Source organism: Lathamus discolor, chromosome 6 (genome assembly GCF_037157495.1).
Source record: "Lathamus discolor isolate bLatDis1 chromosome 6, bLatDis1.hap1, whole genome shotgun sequence".
Lineage (NCBI taxonomy): Eukaryota > Metazoa > Chordata > Aves > Psittaciformes > Psittacidae > Lathamus > Lathamus discolor.
Window position 1 is genome coordinate 58,613,754 of NC_088889.1, and position 23,095 is coordinate 58,636,848.

General features: G+C 37.3%; 1 protein-coding gene and 1 non-coding gene across 2 annotated transcripts in view; both read left to right on the forward strand.

Annotated features, from left to right (window-relative positions):
- Positions 1–23,095, forward strand: part of IPO7 (importin 7) — a 40,255-nt gene that overhangs the window by 7,816 nt on the left and 9,344 nt on the right. The window contains exons 2-19 of the mRNA XM_065682998.1: positions 1,107–1,188; positions 2,781–2,934; positions 3,283–3,441; positions 6,134–6,290; positions 6,903–6,992; positions 7,450–7,544; positions 7,648–7,732; positions 13,218–13,352; positions 13,868–13,967; positions 15,006–15,082; positions 15,443–15,559; positions 16,365–16,454; positions 16,979–17,144; positions 17,804–17,964; positions 18,840–18,968; positions 21,197–21,263; positions 21,342–21,467; positions 21,761–21,858. Coding sequence (XP_065539070.1) covers positions 1,107–1,188; positions 2,781–2,934; positions 3,283–3,441; positions 6,134–6,290; positions 6,903–6,992; positions 7,450–7,544; positions 7,648–7,732; positions 13,218–13,352; positions 13,868–13,967; positions 15,006–15,082; positions 15,443–15,559; positions 16,365–16,454; positions 16,979–17,144; positions 17,804–17,964; positions 18,840–18,968; positions 21,197–21,263; positions 21,342–21,467; positions 21,761–21,858 — 2,088 coding nt within the window. The remainder of the gene's footprint in view (positions 1–1,106; positions 1,189–2,780; positions 2,935–3,282; positions 3,442–6,133; positions 6,291–6,902; positions 6,993–7,449; positions 7,545–7,647; positions 7,733–13,217; positions 13,353–13,867; positions 13,968–15,005; positions 15,083–15,442; positions 15,560–16,364; positions 16,455–16,978; positions 17,145–17,803; positions 17,965–18,839; positions 18,969–21,196; positions 21,264–21,341; positions 21,468–21,760; positions 21,859–23,095) is intronic.
- On the forward strand, positions 16,643–16,824 carry LOC136018021 (small nucleolar RNA SNORA23). Its single transcript, XR_010614186.1, has one exon. It is a non-coding gene; the product is annotated as a small nucleolar RNA SNORA23 (small nucleolar RNA).

Below are 23,095 nucleotides of genomic sequence, written 5' to 3' on the forward strand. Positions count from 1 at the left end.
TGAAGCAAAGCTGTTTGGAAGTTAAGTGAGGTAGATTAGGACTCAGCTTGCCCGGTGGAGTTCTGAATGTCTTGAAGGATGGGGTCCCATAGCCACTGTGCACAGAATGTGCTGGACCTTGGCTGCCCTTGTGAAAAGTAGGAATTCTTTTTCCTTTTGAAAAATAGGTATTTCCCTCGCTGCAGCTCATGTCCATTGACTCTTGACCTTGAGTAAAAGTGTTTTCCAGTTATAAAAAGTAGAGTTTATTTTTTAACGATCACAGTTTCCTTTTCTCAGCAAAATTCATTTAACATCTTGAGTTTTTAATGCTTAGGAAGGTGGGTAAAGGATGCTATAATAACGTTAAGGTTAGTTTCCTTGCATTGAAAATGCAATATTATTTACTGTATCGATGACATTTGTCATTATTTTAAGAAAAAAACCCAAACACCACTGTATTTTGTTTTCTTTGTAAGTGAACTCTTGCAAATCCTTGCAGGACTGATACTCTGCAGATGTCACTCCATTTAGGTCTCGTTACTGTTAGTTTGCTGTATAGTTATGTTAACACTATGGTGTATAGTTATGGTAACAGTTGATGCAATAGTGCATAAAATGTCACTTGAAGCTCTTTTTTCCAGAAAGATGTACTGTGAGTTGGACAGGCTTGCTTAAGGCTGGGCTTAGTTTTAAAATGTAGTTGCCATCTGTTTCTTAGATTATTTTATAATGAATTCATACCTTGTTAAAGGTCACTGTAAACTTGCTGTGCTTGGGTTTTACAGCTATTTAGATATTATTCTTTCAAGTATTTGTTCTGAATGAAGAAAATGTCTGGGGACTGAAAGGCTGATTTCTGAAGCCTGTTTAATGATTCCTTCAAGTCGCTTACCTTAAAGAGTACTGTTTTTCCTCCCCCATGTTGTCTTGAGAATATAACAAGCATGAAGCTTTGGAATGCTTTGGTTGATTAGCTGACTACTGTGAAACTGTCTGAGTTGCTGGTATTCTACTGATTGCATTACCTCATGATAAAGATGTTATAAAACCTAGCAGGAGTATTCTAAAACTTAACAAAGTATGACTAAATAATATTATTTTCTTTTTTTCCTCTTTCTCTACAGGCTCATAAATCAGTGAACTTTGTTTCAACTCTGCTTCAGATCACTATGTCTGAGCAACTGGATTTACCAGTGAGACAGGCAGGCAAGTTTTCAAATTATTCTTTTTTTCATATTCTGTCTACTCTAATGGTGCACACACACCAGGATACTGTTAAAGAATCTTATTGGGTTTAATCTCAAATACTCTGAAGTTAGGAGTTGCTTGAATTGCAGTCATCATGCACTGTCTCTGCGCCATACACAGAATAAGGAAGACAGAAAAGGTGGCTGGCTCTTCAGTTATTGCTTCCCTTTATCTCTAGTGAATACTGGTCTTCGGGGAAACAGAATGGTTTATAATGCTAGTGCATTTGTGCAAGGAGGTAATTTAACCTTGTACTAGTAATGCTAATGTTTCTAAGCATTTTAAGTGGAAGAAAACAAATAATATCATTTGGAATCCTGTTGATGTGCTCATGAGCTATCAGTAAAATTTCATACTAAATATTAGCAACTCCAGACATCATCTTAAAGCTGCTATGATTACTTGACAGGGGTTTTTAGTAAGGTATTTCAGTGTTTTTTCTGACACTTCAGGAAGTATGATCTTCATAGAGTACCAGTTCGGAAGGGTCCTCAAGGATCATCTGGTCCAACCTTTCTTGGCAAAAGATCACTTATTTGGATCTTCTGCATATTAAATTATTCAAAGTTGTACCATAAGTCTGACTTCAGTGTAAACCAATTAAAACCCAATTAAAATCTGTAGAGAGTGGAGACAACTCAAACAAAAATATAGCTTACAAACAGTGCATATTTTGCAAAGCAATTAATGGCATGATAAATCCCACTGAGGACAGATTGAAGTCTGCATCATTTGAGTCTTGCAATAGCTAGTATCTGTTGAATGTTTCTTTCATTTGCAGACCTTTTCAGAAACCTTTAGTTTATGAATCTTCAAAACATGCGTATGAAATTTGGGAAGAGAATTTGCTTTTTGGATTTGTACATAGAATTAGATCAATAGTAACTTTGTTATTAATTTGTCATTTGAGATTTCCTGTTACATTTTATAAGTCCTTTTCTTTCCAATGGCTATCATCTGTATTTTGCCACATAAGCAGTTTGGTTTCGGTTGTCAAATGGCAAATGTAGGCTTTTGTGCCAGCAACCTGATTGCTACAAACTACTGTGGCCCATAACCTTGGTATAGAAGGGCTCTGTTTCTTAGCGTTCACTCTGGTATCACAAACTTAATTAGATTTTTTTTGCTTACAGGGAGTGTTTATAGTTAGTCATTAGTATTGATTAGCTTTGTTGTCATAAAAATACCAAGAAAATAATTACCATGGATTTTTCAGAAGTGTATTGCTAAAATGTTGCATAACTGTTTATCTGTAGCACAGGTAAGAGCAATGTGCTTCGTATTTTTATGTGAAAACATGCTTTACAGAACTAAAAATACAGACATCACAATAAATGGGTAAAAGGATATCAACTAGTAGATTATTAGGTTAATAATTTGCATGGTTTATGTGTTTTGAGTCTCCTACTCAGGAATGGTCAATGAATGAGTCCCTTCAATCAGTTTTGTTCTAAAATAGATATATATATATTTATTTATTTATTTATTTATTTCAAAATGTGTTTGTTCTTTGAATGGCTATCAGCTGATTTGCCACTTCTGTCTCACAGGGGTTATCTACTTGAAAAACATGATAACCCAGTACTGGCCAGATCGTGAAACTGCACCAGGAGAGATTCCACCTTACTCCATCCCAGAAGAAGATAGACACTGTATTCGTGAAAATATTGTAGAAGCCATTATACACTCTCCTGAGCTGATCAGGTATACAGTTATAAACTGTACATGAACTGGCTGTGGTTTCTGGGGTTTGTTCTTGCGCACAACTAAGATCACTTGCATGCTAAGCATTAGTGTCATACACTTTGTATTCTGAGTGTTAAATTAATTTAAGTGGAAAAAATAGTTTTCAGCTTGTCTGGCATGTAGATATTTAAAGTTCCTCAAGTACTAATTGAGGATATTGAGAATATTAAGCAGAAAGAACAGAAACTAAACCTTCTAAACAAAACTTGAAATTAGTCTAAGTTTGGGCAGTATTGGCTGCTTCAACACTACTATAAAATTATTAAAATAATAGTAGTAACTTACTTATGTGCATTTGTTTTCTAGAGTACAGCTTACTACTTGCATTCACCATATTATCAAGCACGATTATCCTAGTCGCTGGACTGCAGTTGTGGAGAAAATTGGATTTTATCTTCAGTCTGACAACAGTGCTTGCTGGCTTGGAATTCTTCTTTGTCTTTATCAACTTGTGAAGAACTATGAGTAAGTTTTTTCTGCCATATGAAAAAGCAGAGAATTAATACATTTGTGTGTATTTTTGGTATTCTGTATGTGCATTGTAACCATGTAGGACTGCATATGGGATTGCACAGTGGTGATAGAAATCTACTTTTAGAAAATATTTTTGGATACTTGCTACGCAAATGTTGGCTCATGTATCTTCTCCACTAAAAAAAAAATTACAGAAAAATTGCCTTCATTAAAGGTTTGAGATCAGAAAAAAAAGACTGTATTAAAGCTTTAATTTGGTAGTTGTTTCTCTATGGACTCATCACAGTAAGAAAGTCTGCCCAAAATCACGACTTTTGTGGAAAATTATTATTTATTTAAACCAGATTTAGACTCCTAATTTGTACTTTAGTTATCAGTGACAGTAAACATACAGAGATTTCAATGTGTGAAATCTTGAATGGTAGGAAGTTCAGAGTTATTTTACAGACTTTTGTGTAATCATTTTGATAGCCTCATCCAACCCATTGTAGGAAGTCTATGAAAGCCTGCTGTTTGGTATGCAAGGTACTAGGCTATGATGTAGGTTAATGTTCTTTGTATCTGGTATTATGTTCAGGGCTTTAAAGTAGAGGTTGCACTTGAGGTATATAGAGCTTACCTACTGCTGCTGACATGTAGGAAGCTCATGTGAAATTAAGATGGAGATTAAAATGCAAACCTGGAGTCAGGGAACTGTGGTAATGGAACTGATGGAATCCACAACTTAACTCTTTAAAAGCACTGTCGTGTGTAACATTTTTGTTTCAGGTACTTCAAATGTTACGTTGAAAAATTTCACTAATTCCTTGAATTTTATATAGATTAGAATAAAACAGGTGAATACCAGTTTCTCAAAAATTATTTTCCACAGAAATGCTATAAAGACCTCTGTAATCCTGTGTTGGGTTTTTTTCAGTGGCTGAAAATTGAAGTTCTGTTGGGAAAGGAATATAAAGTAATTTCTCACCTGTTGAACATTTTTAACTAAATATACAGCAGAGATCTGTGAGATATAAAACATGAAGTGTTCACTTTAGTGAACAGCCATCCCTGTTCGGGGAAGAATTTTGATACGAGCTCAGTCATTGCTTGATTAACTAAGTTGAATTTTAGCTGAAGCAAGCATCTGCTCATACTTGTTTAGCTACGTGGTGAAGTCAAGGGTCAGTTTTACAAGCCATGTAGGAATATGCATGTTTCAATTGAGTAACAATATGGGTGCAAGCAGGTTACTGTAAAATTTGTTAAAGAACATGTCATTTTTGGGGGGAAACTGTATAACATTGTGACTGATCAAGTTTTTACTGCTTGAGTTATAGGAACATTTAGTAACTGGTTTTTTGGAAAGTAAATATCTTGGGGCTTTTAAACTTTTTTCACCTTCTAGTTCCAACCAGCAAGATTGAATTGCTTCCCTCTGCATAGCAATTTTTTTTTGGTCTTTTTTAACTGTGTTTTTTGTGGAAATGAGAAAACGAATTTTCCTGAGCAACATTTAATCCTTTTATATTTAGGTTTCTATTTCAGAAAATACATGTAAACTGTATTATTGAACGGGATTTTGGAGCTCAGTGGTCTCTAGTAGTTTCACAGAACATGCCATTTGGCAGCAGATTGACTCGACTTTGTCTTATATTTCTGCAAATTGGCAGTATTTATACTTAAGTATTGATACACATGAGTATCGATACTTAATATTAGTGAAAAGTCTACCAAAAATGTATTAAAAAATCCAAAGAAACCTCCAAACCAAAACACAATCCTCCAACTCCAAAGTCTCCCACAGGAGTCAAAGAGTATTACAGCATTAGTTTCTTAATTTCTTATTAAAAAAATAAGGCTTATTAATTTCTTGATAAAAGAATAAAGCTGTACAGTCTCTAAGTGATACTTCAATTTGTTCTTATTGTTATCACCAGTATGGACAAATCCTATTCTGCTGTGATAACTCTTGAGTCAATAAGTACTTTCCTCTTTACAAATTGAAAACTGGGGAGAAGATTTCAAAATCCAGATTCATATCCTTTCAGGTATATTGAAATGTTTTGAGAAGGGAGATAGAGCTCTGTTTTCAGCATAGGCAAACTGGTGGCCTGTCACCAGCATGGAAAGGTCTGAAGTACTATTTCAGGGGAGGCTGCAGTCAAAGCCTGCTCAGTCTGCTGCGTAACCTGGAAACATACATTCTCTACAAAATTGTTAGATTTGGGCAAATTAAATGGCAAGTTGTGGTGACATGGTCTAATGGGACGTGTCCCTGTCCATGGCAGGGGGCTGGAAATAGATGATCTTAAGGTCCTTCTCAGCCCTAACCATTCTATGTGAGAGACATCAATGGTAAGCTGTGAAAGTATACTTTGGTTAATGTCAGTGAAGTAACCCAGCTTCTGGAAATACATTTATAAATTGTGAACTCTGATAAATGTCTTTCTGGAATTTTACTGACTAGCGCAGCAGCTGTAATACTGTCTGGCTTAGCTTTATTTCAAAATCTGTGAGAAGAAATGGCAAATTGTTTGGTTTTTTTTTTGTGGGTTTTTGTGGGTTTTTTTTTTTTTTTTTTAATTGTATGTTGTTGTGAACTGTAAATATAACCTACTTGTGTCTGCACTGGGGAAAGGTGGACTTTTAAATTTCAAAAGCTACAAAAGCAGCTACAAAACTAGTTTGTTCTTATCTAAAGGTACAAGAAGCCAGAGGAGCGGAGTCCTTTGATAGCTGCAATGCAACATTTTCTACCAGTTCTGAAGGATAGTTTTATTCAGCTCTTGAATGATCCATCTGATCAGTCTGTCCTCATCCAGAAACAGATCTTCAAAATATTTTATGCCCTTGTCCAGGTAAGAAAATAAACTTTGCATGAACTTCATCAGTAATTTAATTTAAAACATACACTTTTCTGTAAAATTGTGAAGTACAGAAATGTTAACAATATTAGATTACACTTGAATCATTTCCCCTGTTACTCAACAGTGGTATGAATCGCAGGTTTTTGGTATGCTTAATTGTGTTGTACTTTTTGTATATCGATATTCCTGGTTGACATGATATAGAATTTATGCATGCTAATCCTCTAAGGTAGAGTGTCTGCTGGAAAACGAGAGGCCAGCCTATATAGAATTACCAGTGTAAATGCAGCAGTTTGGAATGAAACTATGAATATGGTATTAATTGCTTCAGAAATTAGTGTAACATCTCTTTAAGTAGAATCTTAGTATTGCATAAGCAGAATGAATTGGAGAAAAGACTTCTAGCACCTTTGAGGATTTTGAAGATATGGACTAGGGTGTGTTAAGTTCTTCAGCCTGGTTTTCCAGGTAACTTGCTAATCTTTAATGGTAGCTTAGTGTGAACAAAGATTTGGAAGAGCCGAAATTCAAACTGTGAAAGTAACATTATTTTCAAATGGTTTTGTAATAAATTCTCCCACCCCTTTTTTTTTTTTTATTAAGTACACATTACCTTTGGAGTTGATAAATCAGCAAAACCTGACTGAATGGATAGAAATCCTGAAGACTGTGGTCGATAGGGATGTACCAGCTGTAAGTGGCTTTTGGCTATTTATGAATTTAATCTTAAATATTTATCATTCCCTAGAATGGTTAAAAGTTTTAACTCTGCATTATTTTTTCTCAAGAGATGCCAAGAAAATATTTTTTTAAGCTAAATAGGGTGTTTTAAACAGACTAGACAAATTTTGAAATTGTGTAGCTTGTATGGGAGCTCTGTTGTTTTCAAGTTAGCACATTATAGCAAATTACAGTATATTACTTTGGATTCTTGTTTCAAGAACTTGTTCATCATTTGTGTGGCATATATCAAGCAGTGTATTTTTAGATATGCCGTACTTTATACTTCTGTTAAGCTAGAAGTGCAACTGGCAGGTTAAAAGCAAAATACGCTATATAGTTATTCAAAATATGTATAATTTGAGCTTTTGTGAATAGTTGGTAAATTCTTATTTTTTCTTCCCCTTTTTTATTTTTTCCTCCCCTAAAGGAAACCCTTCAAGTTGATGAAGATGATAGACCTGAGTTGCCTTGGTGGAAATGCAAGAAGTGGGCTTTACATATCTTAGCTAGGCTTTTTGAGAGGTATTTTACTTTCCATTGCTATTTAAAAAAAAGAAAAGAAACAAATATTCAAGTCAATAATATTGCTACACCCTTTAATTTGCATATGTGCTACTAATTCCAGGTATGGAAGCCCTGGTAATGTTTCCAAGGAGTACAATGAATTTGCTGAAGTGTTCCTGAAGGCATTTGCTGTTGGTGTTCAGCAAGTAAGAAACACTGAATGTGGGGGGTATTAACATAAGTTTAGAGCTAGTAGTGATTTCTTATTTTCTTACTTTTTATTAAAGGCTCCTTGCTTCACAGCTGTGGGTTTTTAAAGTACATTGGTATGGAAAGCACTGACATCTGGGGTTTAAAAGAGTGATTAAAAACAATTACTAACTTACCACATAGGACAATCCACTAGAAATAGCCTATGTAGCATTGACAATCTGTAAATAAGTCTCATATAACAAGCCCTCAGATGAGCTTCAGATAAATGCTACCAATTTTTCTCTTCCTGGAAGAGAGAGGTATAGTATTTGTGTGGTGTAGTTTGCTTTCTTAGCTTCTACCTCTGATGATAAGTTGTTTGACTTGAAGTCAGTAAATACTAAGCTTTTAGCTTTCTGCAAAAGCTTGATCAAGCAAAGGTTCACTTACAGGTATGTCTGATGGTCAGTTTCCACTCATCTCCCTATCTGGGAGCTGCCACTTCTACTGGGTCTGTTATACACGGTTCATCTTCTAGGCTATAGCAGTTTCTAACGTGATGTATTAATGTTATGCCAAACTAGAGTAAGTTCATGATTCAGATAGTCCTACATGTGGCAGCAACCTACAGGTTTTCTGGAAGGGACAGGATGGATTGGTGGGGCAGGAATTGTCATCTACCTCACTTATAGTGCATGTGTTTTTAAAGTCAATAATTTGAACTTTTTGAACTAGCAAGAAAATTCCGATCAGTATTGGGCAATTTTTGGATCGGAGTCTCAGCTCCTGTTGATTTCTTTCCTTTTGAAGCTAGTTTATTTATTAAAAAACTTCAAGTAGTTTTTGTAAATTTTCCTCATATTGGCTCATAAATGTGTTTATATTAAGGTGATAAGGTTGCAAGTGTAAATAGTTCATGAAAATCTCGGGGACAGGAGTGTTTTCTTCAAAGCCTTTATTTTAATCAGGAAAACAGATCTTAGATCAGTTGCAGTTTTCTTAGTTTTCATCCCTAATGAAATCATGATGCATTACAGGACTTCAAAAGTTGGGAAGTTATCTCCTAAATACATGGTTTTTGAAGGACATCTGAAGTATTGAAAAGGAAAAGGACATTTGTCACATTAAGTGTTAGGAAATATATCCCAACATTCTACTCACACAAGTGGAGTCAGCATCACTTTCTGAGGTGCTCATCTGTCACCTGTAGATGACGTCAGACATAATTATTACATGTTCTTTAAGACATTACTGGTTGCTTTGCACTTCCAAGATAAATGAAGTTCTGACAAAAGCCTGTATGGGCAAAAGAAGTCTTTGAAAAGATACGTTTAAACAGTTCAACAAAATTCCTTGTGTCTTTTCTTTACATTTTCTTTGAATCAGTTTTGATCCTTACTGCATCTGAGAAACACCAAGAATTTAAGTCTTTAAAGAAAATTGCTAAAAAGCAGTGCCTTAAAATGCTTGCAGTTTCTTCCTGTACAATAATGTAACTTGTTTAGAAAGATTATTTCAATTATTGCTGTTGTCTGTTTCTGTACAGAAGATAGATCTGGGATGCATGCTGAAAGAAATTGAATCCTTCAGATAAAAGTAATGGAAAAAATTTTAACAGGATGTATTTCTGTACAAAAAATGAAAATCTGTGAAATACTGAGGAATACAAATACTGATAACATGCTTCACTGAGCTCTTTACTTGCCAAAGTGTGTGCACCCTTTTACTAAAGGAGTAATAGATAAATGTAGTACGGGATTAAAGGTTGTTCAAGTATAACCTTGAAACATAATGATGATAATATTCTCATAATCACTTTGATTATTCTTTCTATCTACTCTATCTTTTTGTCATTTGCATCTGGCACACCCCTCAACAAAAATAAATCCAGTACATGCAGCAGTAGTTCCAGCTAAGCTTTTTTAAACTTAGCCAAAACAGGCTGAGCTGTCTAGCTGGAATACCTTGATTTTTATCCCTTTTTGAAAGACCCAATGGCCACAGTTAAGCCTCGGTTGAACACTACTGCCTGGTTGTTCATTTGGCACAGCTGTGGAATTTGCTTTATTTGCCCTGGACCCTCCGTCCCACATTCTGCTTTCCCTCACTGCAATTCTTAAACCTTTTCTTAATCTTCTTAATTTCTTATTGCATCTGAATCATGAAACTGCTTAGATTTATGAAAAGAGAGGACCAAGAGATTTGTCCTATGTAGTATGGCTGCTAAGACATTTGTTAGGCCTCAGCTTTTTCCTCATTTCCAAAGACTATTCCCTATCCTTTCAAGGACTGTTGATGAATTCCGGTTTTTCTGTGTGGTGTCCTGTTACAATGGATAATATCTCTCTTTCAAAAAAAACCCACAACCCAACATTCAGATCTTTCTAAAATTTAAGTACACCAGCAAACTGGACTTTCTTGTATAAGCTTTTCCACAGAGAAGACTGTATTATAATATGGTCTATTTTGCCAAAGACCCAACATTACTACTTTCACCTAGAACAAACAACCCCTAGTGTTTATGTTTTAAGTCACAGAATAGTTTGGGTTGGAAGGGACCTTCAAAGGTCATCTGGTCCAACTCCCCTGCCATGAGCAGGATCATCTGCAGCTAGAGCAGGTTGCTCACATCCAGCCTGGCCTTGAATGTCTCCAGAGGTGGTGTATCCACCATCTCTCTGGGCAACTGTGCCAATATTTTACCACCCTTATTTGTAAAAAAAATTCTCTCATCCAGCCTGAATCTCTCCTCTTTTAGTTTAAAACCATCACCCCTCGTCCTGTCAACGAGGCCCTCAAAAGGCCCTGCTAAAAGGTCTCTCCCCATCTTTCTTATAGGCCTCTTTTAAGAACTGAAAGGCTGCAATAAGGTCTTCTCAGAGTCTTCTCCAGGCTGAACAGCTGAATCTCTCTCAGTCTGTCCTCGTAGGAGAGGTGCTCCATCCCTCTGCTTATTTTTGTGGACCCCCTCTGGATCCTCTCCAACAGGTGCATGTCTTTCCTGTGGTGAGGACTCCAGAGCTGGGATCTCACCAGAGCAGAGGGGCAGAATCACTTTCCTTGTCCTGTTGGCCTTGATCTCTTGGATGCAGCCAAAGATACAATTGGCTTTCTGGGCTGCACGTGCAGATTGCCAGCTCATGTCCAGTCTTTCATCCACCAGTATACCCAACTCCTTCTCAGCAGGGCTGCTCTCAGCCCCTTCATCCCGTAGCCTGTTTTGATACTGGGGGTTGCCCTGACCCAGGTGCAGGACCTTGCACTTGGCCTTGTGGAACCTCATGAGGTTCTCATGAGCCCACTTCTGAAGCTTGACCAGGTCCCTCTGGGTGGCATCCCATCCGTTGGGCGTGTCAGCACGCATCTAGAGCATAAAACCATCTGTAAAGCCAAGAATTTCATGGTGCGTGACTGCATCTTCTTTAAACTTGTGTGAGACATCACCTTTGGGAGAAAGTCTTCAGTGCTTATGTAATAAACTTTTCAAAATAATGGATCTCTTTCTCAAAATGTTTTCTTGGTGATGATACAGATTGATAGATATATTTTCAGATTTTGATTTTTTAAATGTTTTTTTTACGTGAAAAATGAAAGCCTGGAAATGGGATTTGTCATTTCCTTCTAGTTGGTGCTGCTGCTTTTAAAGGTGCAGTGTTGCCACTGACTTGGATTGGGCTGCAAGGAAAACCCCCTTGCATTATCAGTACGAAACTTTCCAGTGAGCTGGAACTTAATCACTCGCGGTGGTCTCGTGACCATTTCATGTCCTTATTTTTGGAGAGCCATGGACTTCAACAAATGTAAATAACTCTGTATAGTTCTGAATGCTACCTCAGAAGAAGAATTGATTCCAGAAAGCCAAGGCGAGCTTGGGAGTTCATCATTCTTCATCCACGTATATTCTTCATTCAGTGTCACTGCTGTAAGGCTGCAGATAGGCAAGAATCAGTAGACTGTGTGAGTGTATTTTATCAATCCAGTGTTTCGGCATGAATTTCAGTCCCCCAAGAGCAGCAAGATGAAAGAGAAATCTCTGAGGGAAAGATCTCCTGGGCTGTGTTGGTGGTAAATTAGCATGTACGTTTTGTCTTAGAATCATAGAATAGTTAAGATTGGAAAGGACATGAAGATCATCTAGCTCCACCACCCCTGCCATGGGCAGGGACACCTCACACTAAACCATGTCACCCAAGTCTCTGTCCAGCCTAGCCTTGAACACTACCAGGGATGGAGCATTCACAACTTTCCTGGGCAACCCATTCCAGTGCCTCACCATCCTTCAGTAAAGAACTTCTTCCTTATATCCAATCTAAACTTCCCCTGTTTAAGTTTGAACCCATTACCCCTTGTCCTGTCACTACAGTCCCTAATGAAGAGTCCCTCCCCAGCATCCTTATAAGCCCGCTTCAGACACCGGAAGGCTGCTATGAGGTCTCCACGCAGCCTTCTCTTCTCCAGGCTGAACAGCCCCAACTTCCTCAGCCTGTCTTCATACGGGAGGTGCTCCAGTCCCCTGATCATCCTCGTGGCCCTCCTCTGGACTTGTTCCAACAGTTCCATGTCCTTTTTATGTTGAGAACACCAGAACTGCACACAATACTCCAAGTGACATCTCACGAGAGCAGAGTAGAGGGGCAGGATCACCTCCTTCGACCTGCTGGTCACGCTCCTTTTGATGCAGCCCAGGATACGGTTGGCTTTCTGGGCTGCGAGCACACACTGAAGCCGGCTCGTGTTCATGTTCTTATCGACCAACACCCCCAAGTCCCTGTCTGCAGGGCTGCTCTGAATCTCTTCTCTGCCCAACCTGTAGCTGTGCCTGGCATTGCTCCGACCCAGGTGTAGGACCTTGCCCTTCGCATGGTTAAACTTCATAAGGTTCATGAGGTTGGCATCAGCCCACCTCCTGTCGTGTGGGACAGTGTCAAATGCTCTGCACAAGTCCAGGTAGATGACATCAACTGCCCTACCCCTGCCCATCAGTTCCGTAGCCCCATCGTAGAAGGCCACCAAATTGGTCAGGCAGGATTTCCCCTTAGTGAAGCCATGCTGGCTGTCACCAAGCACCTTGTTGTTTTTCATGTGCCTTAGCATGCCTTCCAGGAGAATCTGCTCCAAGATTTTGCCAGGCACAGAGGTGAGACTGACTGGTCTGTAGTTTCCTGGGTCATCCATTTTCCCCTTCTTGAGCATATGGGTTATATTTCCCTTTTTCCAGTCGTTGGGAACTTCACCTGACTGCCAGGATTTTTCATTAAAGGATTGTATTTTTAAAAGTTCTGCAGTATCTGATGTAAGCTGCAAATTGCTTTATAAAATTAACAATGACATTTAGTAGAAGGATTAGTCAGTACCCGTTCTAGTGTAATGAATAAAGAGGGGTTTCTTTTGTTGGACATAGAGGGTTTTTTTTGTGGGATTGTGAGGGAGGGTCACATTCTTCTGGTTAAAATGGTCTGTGTTCAGTATAAGCTACTGATGAGATCTGATTTTTTCTAGGTGTTGCTGAAGGTGTTGTATCAATACAAGGAAAAGCAGTACATGGCTCCTAGAGTTCTGCAGCAAACACTGAATTACATCAATCAAGGAGTGTCACATGCAGTTACATGGAAGAATCTGAAACCACATATTCAAGTAAACCATTTTTGGGCTTTAATGCTTAGGTGACTCAGTAGTACATTAGTCAGTCTGTATGGTGTTTCTGGCCTTGCTACAATTCAGTTCTTGGCGACCTATGGTATAAATTACTGGTGGAAAGTGTTTAAACCTCTTTGGTGAAGGTTACTCTGGTACATGAGCAAGAGCTGGGTGATGGTCTTTTTTTTGTTGTCAGTCCTTTGTGCTTTAATATATGAAGGATTACAGTGTAACACAGAAATGCAACAAATTTGGGGATGGTGTTACCTACTGAATTTATGGCATTGAATTATCTCCATATATCATTATCCAAAGCAAATATAATAGCTTGTGCTGCATTGCAGCTCTTCCTTCACTTAAAAGTTTCCTTTTTGTTAAGGTAGCACTGCAGTGTCCAAATATATTTTAAGTGAGTAAGTGATGGGGTGGCAAAATCTGCGAAATACAAGGCAGGATATAAAGATTGATTTAGTGGTTTTAGCCTGTTTTCAACTCCTTCTTTTTTATTGCAGGGAATTATTCAAGATGTTATTTTTCCATTGATGTGCTATACAGATGCTGATGAAGAGCTCTGGCAAGAAGATCCATATGAATATATTCGCATGAAATTCGGTGAGAATTTGAAATCTTCTCATGTGAAAATACGACTTCACACAAAGACAGGATTGGGGCTTTTTGTGAAAATGGGGGTGGCTTTAATCTTTAAAATAAAATAAAAAGAAGAGATAAAATCAGTTCATATTAACCAAGTAATACAGCTTCATATAGCTAACTTCTGGATATAATAGTAGAAATGACAGACAACATAGTCAACAGGTGTTTCTGCACTTGAAAAAGTAGCTGATTTTGGCAGTTACGAAGTTTCTGTTATTAGTTAAAACAGTCCATGTCTTGCTAACAATAATTGCATAAGTTTAATGTTGTTCTAAGTTTATGCTTTACACCACCTAGTATTTCAAGCCCTTGAGTTTTTACGGTCTTAAGGAAATTCACACATGGCACAGTTCAGAACAGATTTACCATAATGGCAAATGAAACATTATGGAGTAAGCCTAGCATTCCAGATTTGTCTTCTGTGGCTTGCTACTTTGTTGCTGAGGTTTGCTTTCAGTCTATGCAGCCCTTTCAGAATGAGGAAGAAGGAAGATAATTCAGTCTTCCTGAACAAATTCTTCCCTCTGCTAGAACTTTTCTGTGTCTAGGACAAGAAATCTTGGTGGGTTTGGGAGTCAGAGGCAGACCTGTAACAGTACAAGTATTATACGAGGCTCTGATAATCCTCCTCTGCAGAGAAATAAGAAACTGAGCATTTTTAACTTAATTACGTGTGCTTGCCTGCACAGCAAATAACATGTATGTCAATGCTTCTACTGATCAAAAAGATTCATCTTAAGGAAGGCAATTTCACAATTTCATATCAGACATGTAGAGAGTTAGTTATCATGAAAAAGGTGAAACGTATATTGGGGATCTTCAGCCATGTGTAGCTGTTGTTTGGGCTGGAATAGCTGTTTTAAGAAAGGATGATTAACCGCCTGAGGAAAAAAAATTGTTGCTCTTTGGTTTCATATTAAATCATTAGATTACAATTAGGATCATGAACTGTAGTAAAGGACCAAGTTTCATAGCTGTTATGTGTTTACTTCATAGATGTATTCGAAGACTTCATTTCTCCAACAACTGCTGCTCAGACATTATTGTTTACATCATGTAGTAAAAGGAAAGAGGTAAACTATTTGAGGATTTTACTTAAATACAGCGTTAGCTTATAGCTCTAATTTATAGTCTCCCTTTGCTAATAGACCTACTAATGAAAGTTTTACTTTTCTGCTCTGTTTCATATCGTAGCACTTTAAAATTTATAATTTCTCTCAGATTTATTTAGCACTAATCATTATGTGATTTTTGTATTTGCCAGTTGCCATAGGACCTAGCAAGAATGTTGTGTTTTGATAACAAAGACCTAAAACATTCTCCAGATTCCAGACTTGCAACATGTTATCAGCAATTTAAGCATTTCAGAGCACCAATAATGATACCTGAGATGACTGATTGAAATACTTCAACTAACTTTACATGTAATTTAGGTCTTGCAGAAGACAATGGGCTTTTGTTATCAGATCCTTACGGAGCCAAATGCTGACCCTCGTAAGAAAGATGGTGCTTTACATATGATTGGTTCTTTGGCTGAAATTCTCCTAAAAGTAAGCATAGCAGATCTGGTGGTTATCTTGGTTCTTGCCTGCCTCCTTTCCTTTCTTTTGCATATAGTGTCTTAGAAAAAATGGGAATAGCTCTGTGAGTATTCAAGATTTTGAACCACTGCCATTTTATTTTATTTTTTTTAAAGCTGTTGAGTTGAATTGGTTTTGTTCTGTTGTCAGCTAAATTACACAAGTTTTATTAGGTCGTGTTCAAATTCAGGTCATTGTTTTAAGTTCCTTTTAAGTTCTCTGCTTTTAATAAGAATTGCTACACTGTTTCCGGGGTTGCACTTGACTACGTTCTCTTTTTGTGAAAGAAAGGAAGGGGGGGGGGAAATCCATTCAATGAGAGGCTGTTGCTTTCATGAAGGCTTTTCTGTGTATAGAAGAGAGGAAATTAGAGGAAATTAGCAACCTTGCTCTATTAGAGTTGTAGCAGAAAAGATGCAAGGCATGGACTTGGCTATGATATTTGGATCATGGCTCTGAGAAGCTGCCCTGACCACTGTTGCTTTCATACCAGAGTACTGTACTGCAAAGCAAAAGGTGTCTGTAGGAGTCAAAAAATGACAGGAAGGAAGTGCCACTATTTTGACTGAAAATTCTAAAAGTCTGTGTAGGATCCAAGTTTCATTATAATATGTAATTTCATTGTTGCTTAGTGCAGTTTAATGAAGGGGAAAGTTAGAAGTCTGAGGGTTTTGTTAACACTGCTCGCACTTTACATGTAACCTTTTTTTATGGGTTTAGAAATGCATTTTTATATGAATTTTAAACTAATGCATTTCTGTTCATATTCTAACAGAAGAAGATATATAAAGATCAGATGGAATATATGTTGCAGAATCATGTGTTCCCTCTTTTCAGCAGTGAGCTGGGTTATATGAGAGCACGGGTAAGAAAGTGTAAGAGTTACTTTTAAGACACTGTTCCAACTGAAGAGTTCAGGAATATGCTTTATATTTTCTTCTCTTAAAAAACATGCTCCTTTCTGTACCTTTTCTGTAATAAATTGTATGCTTATTTCTAGTATCAGTCTTTATATGTGATTATAGATAGCTACTGTGAAGCTTTAAAATGGCTGCAGAACTGTGTGCATAGTTTCCCATCTGTGTCTGGTGGTATGGTCTGTTTGTGTTTTGCATTTAGACTGTACTGCTCACACAAAACCTGTGGCCAGAGATGAACTTGAGATCATAGTACTGGTTTAGTGATGTCTGAAAGACAAGCCTCCCACTGGCCAGCCTCCATACTCTCAAACATCTTCATCTGTTAAAAACTTTTACAGTATCTTTATTCAGCAGTAGTTGTACTTCAGTTTAATACCTTCTATATGTTATTGGTATACAAGTAGTCGATAATCCTGTTTGTACTTTTTTGTAACTCTGAATTTGTTCAATGTGTTTGGGTTTTTTTCAGGCTTGTTGGGTCCTTCATTATTTTTGTGAAGTCAAATTTAAGAGTGACCAGAATCTGCAGACAGCCTTAGAACTCACAAGACGGTGTCTGATAGATGATAGGGAAATGCCTGTGAAAGTGGAAGCTGCAATAGCACTTCAAGTTCTGATCAGTAATCAAGAGAAAGGTAGCTCCCTTTTTTTAAAGCTGCAGCAAGTTTTAATGGAATAGGCATTAGTATTGCAGTGTTCAGGGAGACTTGTTCTCTTCTTTCGTGATGATAATTTACTACTTAAAATTGTAATTTGTAACCACTTACTGTAATTTTCCAACTGGAAAATTTTATATTACAATTTCATGGTACAACACATCCCACTTTATAGCACCTGATCATTGAATCAGAAATACAGTGGCAGTACAAGGATATCTGTTAGCATGTATTTATCTTTTTTAAAAAAATTGTCTTTATCCTGTCAGGCTTTCTGTTGCTCAGCATTCCTGAAGCTGGCATAAACACCACAAAGCAAATATAAATTCTGTATCAGATACTTTGTCTAATTTGACAAAAATGCGTATGTACCCATTCCTGTTCAATTAAAATTTGCATTGATACATAATCTTGCATTTCATAAAGACTGTAGAACTCTGATTTTTATACTTGTTAGTTTCCTTTTGGTAGATATTTCTATTTAAAAATTGTTCTGAATATTAGTAATGCTGTAATGTCTTATACTGCCCATGGTCTTGACATATTGCATCAGCACTCAAAAGTATATATTGACTTTCATATTCTGATACTGTAGTTTTGTAAGAATGTAAATTCAAATATTTCCACTTGTTCTACAGCTAAAGAATATATTACTCCATTCATTAGACCTGTAATGCAAGCTTTACTTCATATTATAAGAGAGACTGAAAATGATGATCTTACTAATGTGATTCAGAAGATGATCTGTGAATATAGTGAAGAAGTTACCCCAATTGCAGTAGAAATGACACAGCATTTGGTAAGAATTTCTGTTGACTTAGGAAGATGTTTAGTATGTGAAGGATTGGTATTTAAAATTAAGAGAGTTGTCTATCAATTAATACCTGTTGTTTCCCCAGTCTAAGTGCAGTGGGTGATACAGATAATTTTCTTCTACATTTAGACTGTTTTCTCAAAAGTGGCTTCATAACTTGAGCTAAATGGAAATTTATTAGAATGATTATAGAACTGTTTGAGAAATCTTTGTATCTTTTCACTATAATGCTAATAATGAATTTCAGTGGCACATTTGAGGTAGTCTCTACAATGTGACTTAGGTTTTCTTTTTTAAAATAGGAAATTAAAAAGCAGATTTTTTTAATGAAATTATCCGGTGCGAAAATATGTTGTATGTAATGTGAGAATGAAATTGATTCTGCAGGAGAAATGCAGAACTTGAATGGCCATATCTAGCAAGTTGTACCAATGGTTTCAAAAACAGAGGTCAGCTCAGTGCTTCTCTATTGAAGGCCCTTGCCTTGGAGTTTGAATTGTTTGTATGTCCTCTCTGGGAATGCCTGCATAGTGGTCCAGGCTAGTTCAGCTAGCAATTAAACCTTGTGTCAGAAAAACTTGCTCCAGAAAACGTATTCTTTTGCTTGAAAAGTGATGTCATTTGCATCTTCTTATTCATGAGTAGATAAAGGATGACACTTTAAAGGGCTTAATGTTCAAATTTCATCAATCCTGAAAACAGCTTCTGGAACGGAATAGTCAACTTCTAATGTTTGTATACATTTTATTAGCAGAAGTCCTCCTTAAATTGTGTAGAGTACCAGACTTGCACAATTGTTCATCTCCAAGCATGTCCTTGTTAAACGACATATATATGGTTTGTTTTGCTGTTACATGCAGGCAATGACATTTAACCAGGTGATCCAGACTGGACCAGATGAGGAGGGCAGTGATGACAAAGCAGTGACAGCAATGGGAATCTTGAATACTATTGATACACTTCTCAGTGTAGTTGAAGATCACAAGGAAGTAAGTAGAAATCACTTTAATTACATGTTTGCAATATGTATTGTCTAAGACACTGAAAGTCTTCTGTAGTTCCAGTGTTCCTGGAAACATTGTTATCTGAAAAACTATCCTATTGACCAAAAAAGCTTAAAATAGAAAGCAGTGAAGTACTTAATGGCACAAAGTTGTAACAGAGTGGGTCGCATTTCTAACAGAATACATGGAGTAATAAAGCATAAATGTTGCCACAGTATTTCCCACAAGAATGTAGGTCCTTGTTCAAATGGGAGAGGAAACGTGTCTCTTAACAGATGGAACTGTCAGCTCAGCTGGAAGAACCCATTTGATTTGATGAGGTCTGCCTCTCAAAGAAAATAGATGAAACGTCAGTTAGCTTTGAACATTGATTCTGCTGCCTTAGTTTGCTCTCTGCAGCAGAATCAATGTCTGTAAATACAGCTGTTGTGGCTGTGCTAAATGATAGTTTTTTTACATGCCTAATCTGCACTGTGGGATTAAAACATTTGTTATTTAGTTTTGTTATACTGGATGGACTAACTTCTGTCCAGAGTACAGCTTGCTTGAAAGATGCTGATTTAAAATCCTTCTTGACAAAGTCAGCTACTGTTTTTTGATAAATACATAATAGCTTTTTAGTGACTAAGCAGTAATAAATTGTACTCTCAGGGCTCTGAAGACTTCACTGAGGGAGCAGCATAATACGAATTCTGAATGCCCAAGGGTGCAATACGGTGCCGCCATGCAATAAACAAGGGACAAGTTCAGCCCATTTACTTGTTAAAGCTGCTCAGCAAGCCTGTAATATACTTGGTTTTGTCAGCAAATTCTTGCTATCTAAATGAAAAAATTGTGTAACAGTATGCTACTCCTGAGGAACTCAATTGTAAAATGTTGATTGGTAAACATTTGTATTTAGAGACATCTCACACATGATGACCAGTGTTGCAAGAGATAAGGGTATTTAGCAGGTTAGTTTCAAATCCTGTTCTGCATAGCTAAGACCAGAAACTCAACCCTTATTTGTCTGTGCGAGGTAAGTGTTCTAAACAGGCTAAAGACTGTTTTGGTGGACTTGTCTTTAAGTGGACTAATAAATACTAGGACGAGTGTTTGAATCTGTAGCCCAGCATTTACACTTACTGTCTGCATACAATGTGAACATCCTTAGCTGGGTTAGGGAGGTGATTTATGTTTGTTCATTGGCTAGTTTCTATTTTTATTTTTTTTATATTTCTCTTTTCTGGAACAGCAGATGCTTCCTGCAACTTCCATTCTTTACTGTTCTGATATATATATTTACTTACTGTGTGTCTTAATGGACTGAACTGTTGCATGGGGTTACTGTCAAGCTTTTCTTTTTAGAGTCATAGAATAGTTAGGGTTGGAAAGGATCTCAAGATCATCTAGCTCCACCACCCCTGCGATGAGCAGGGACACCTCACACTAAACCATGCCACCCAAGGCTTTGTCCAGCCTAGCCTTGAACACCACCAGGGATGGAGCATTCACAACTTCCCTGGGCAACCCATTCCAGTGCCTCACCACCCTTACAGTAAAGAACTTCTTCCTTACATCCAATCTAAACTTCCCCTGTTTAAGTTTTAACCCATTACCCCTTGTCCTGTCACTACAGTCCCTAATGAAGAGTCCCTCCCCAGCATCCCTATAGGCCCCCTTCAGATACTGGAAGGCTGCTATGAGGTCTCCATGCAGGCTTCTCTTCTCTAGGCTTAACAGCCCCGACTTTCTCAGCCTGTCTTCATACGGGAGGTGCTCCAGTCCCCTGATCATCCTCGTGGCCCTCCTCTGGACTTGTTCCAACAGTTCCATGTCCTTTTTATGTTGAGGACACCAGAACTGCACACAATACTCCAAGTGAGGTCTCACAAGAGCAGAGTAGAGGGGTAGGATCACCTCCTTCGACCTGCTGGTCACGCTCCTTTTGATGCAGCCCAGGATATGGTTGGATGCCTTATAATGAGAGTCTTCCAGTATTCAAAGAATACTCCAAAACCACTTTGTGTTAAAAACTGTTTTATAGGTCCTTAGCCAGAATGCTGCTCTTACACATTTAGTCCTCTAAAATATGACAAATTTTGAATTGTTTTTAGGAGATAATATTGTATAGAATATTGCATAGAAACTGCGTAGTTTTATTTTAAAATGTGTTTAATTTAAACTCAAAAATATTGAAAACAGTCATAAATCTCTCTTTTTTTTTTTTGCAGATTACCCAGCAGCTGGAAGGGATCTGTTTGCAAGTGATTGGAACAGTTTTGCAGCAGCATGTATTAGGTATATATACTTTTGTTGGCTTGTTTTTTTAGGTGTATGGGAGAGGCATTAAATTTACCTGGATTCTGTTTGTTTTAGAGTTCTATGAGGAGATCTTTTCTTTGGCTCATAGTCTGACCTGTCAACAAGTTTCTGCACAAATGTGGCAGCTACTTCCTCTTGTTTTTGAAGTCTTTCAGCAGGACGGCTTTGATTATTTTACTGGTAAGTAACATAAATCAGACAAATGGTTTCATATAAGTTATTTCAACCATACAGTGAACTGCATCTTTATTGCAGTGTTAGGAGAACACTGAAGTGAGTTTACGCTTAAAGTATTTATTTCTGCTATGCTGCAACCAGAGTTATTTTGCTAAAGATAAATGCTTATCTTGACAAACATGAAGCAAGAACTGTAATTAACTTATTAATACATAGATTTCAACCTGATATTAACAGCTCATCTAATAGAACATACAGACAGTATCTTAACTGTGATCATTCTTCTGTTAATACAGACATGATGCCTCTCTTGCATAATTATGTTACTGTTGATACAGACACACTTCTGTCAGACACAAAATATCTTGAAATGATCTACAGTATGTGCAAGAAGGTAAGCAGATTCCTTTGTGATAACAAAACTGGTGATTTCTGAAGTTATGCACTCAAACTGGGTAATGTTTTCCACAACAGCAGACTCTGAAACGGAAGAATTTTTGACATCTACTGCTACAGCATTATGCTATTTAGCATCCTCTGTGATTCCACAAATTAAGTTATTGCAGAGAAGGGGTTGCATCAAATGTCAGATATATGCTTTTGCTAAAAAGGGAAAATAAATCGTACACACCCTAAGTGGGTTTTGTGCACGCGTGTTTGGTGTCTTACTCACTGTGCGTACAGGCATGCAAAACGTGTATGCATAATGCAAAAGGCAGACAGTTTCTTTAGCTGAGATTTGTAGCCTCACTATGACTGTGATACCACATAACATACATATGCTAAAGGTCTTAAATCTATGTGCAGGGATGGAAAGTAGAGGGATATGAATAGAAAGATATTTTCCCAAGTTCATGCAAAGTTGGTGATGAAAGCTGGGAGTTGTTTGACTCAGTCCAGTCATTTTGGGGCAGTATTTAGCTTCTCAGCGTCTCTGTATTATAGGTAGCTGCCAACTGGGCTTTCTTTATCCAATCAATATATAGAATACAGAGCTTTCCAGAATGTTAGCCCTGTGCAAGGAAATGAATAGTATTTTGTAAGGTGGTGTTAATGTTTTATAATCTCCAACAGTGATTTGTGGGGATTTCAGTTTTCCAGTTCTGGATATCATGTGTTGTGTCCGTGTAAGAACTAGGGGTACTTGTCAGCTGCCCTGCCCATGGTATTTCCTGAGTAATTTCTTTTGATGATGTTTAGATACTATAGTGAGTAACTCTTGTTAGCGTCTTTGAAAACAAGTTGCAACCAGGCTGATTATAAATGCTTGAACAGTATATATATATAAAAAAAAAATAGCTGTTCTAACCTCTTAGTGATTAGTGTTTCATTACCTGAGCACAGTAAATCTTTAACCCAGAAATTTTGGGTTTTGTTTTGTTAGGTATTTATATATCCTGCTAGATATCCCAAATTTGCAAGTGCAGTTTTTACAAATTCAGTATTTGAATGCGTAAGAAAAGTATTTTGTGTACGGAAATAAACCTTTGCAAAATGGCAGCTGATGCTTACATGGTTACTGTTGTAAGCTCTGCCTCTATGAAGTTGTTGAGTATTTGTACATGTAGATTAGTTTTACTCACATACCACAGTGCTTCAGTCTCTATTTGCGATACTGAGCCATTGCTCTA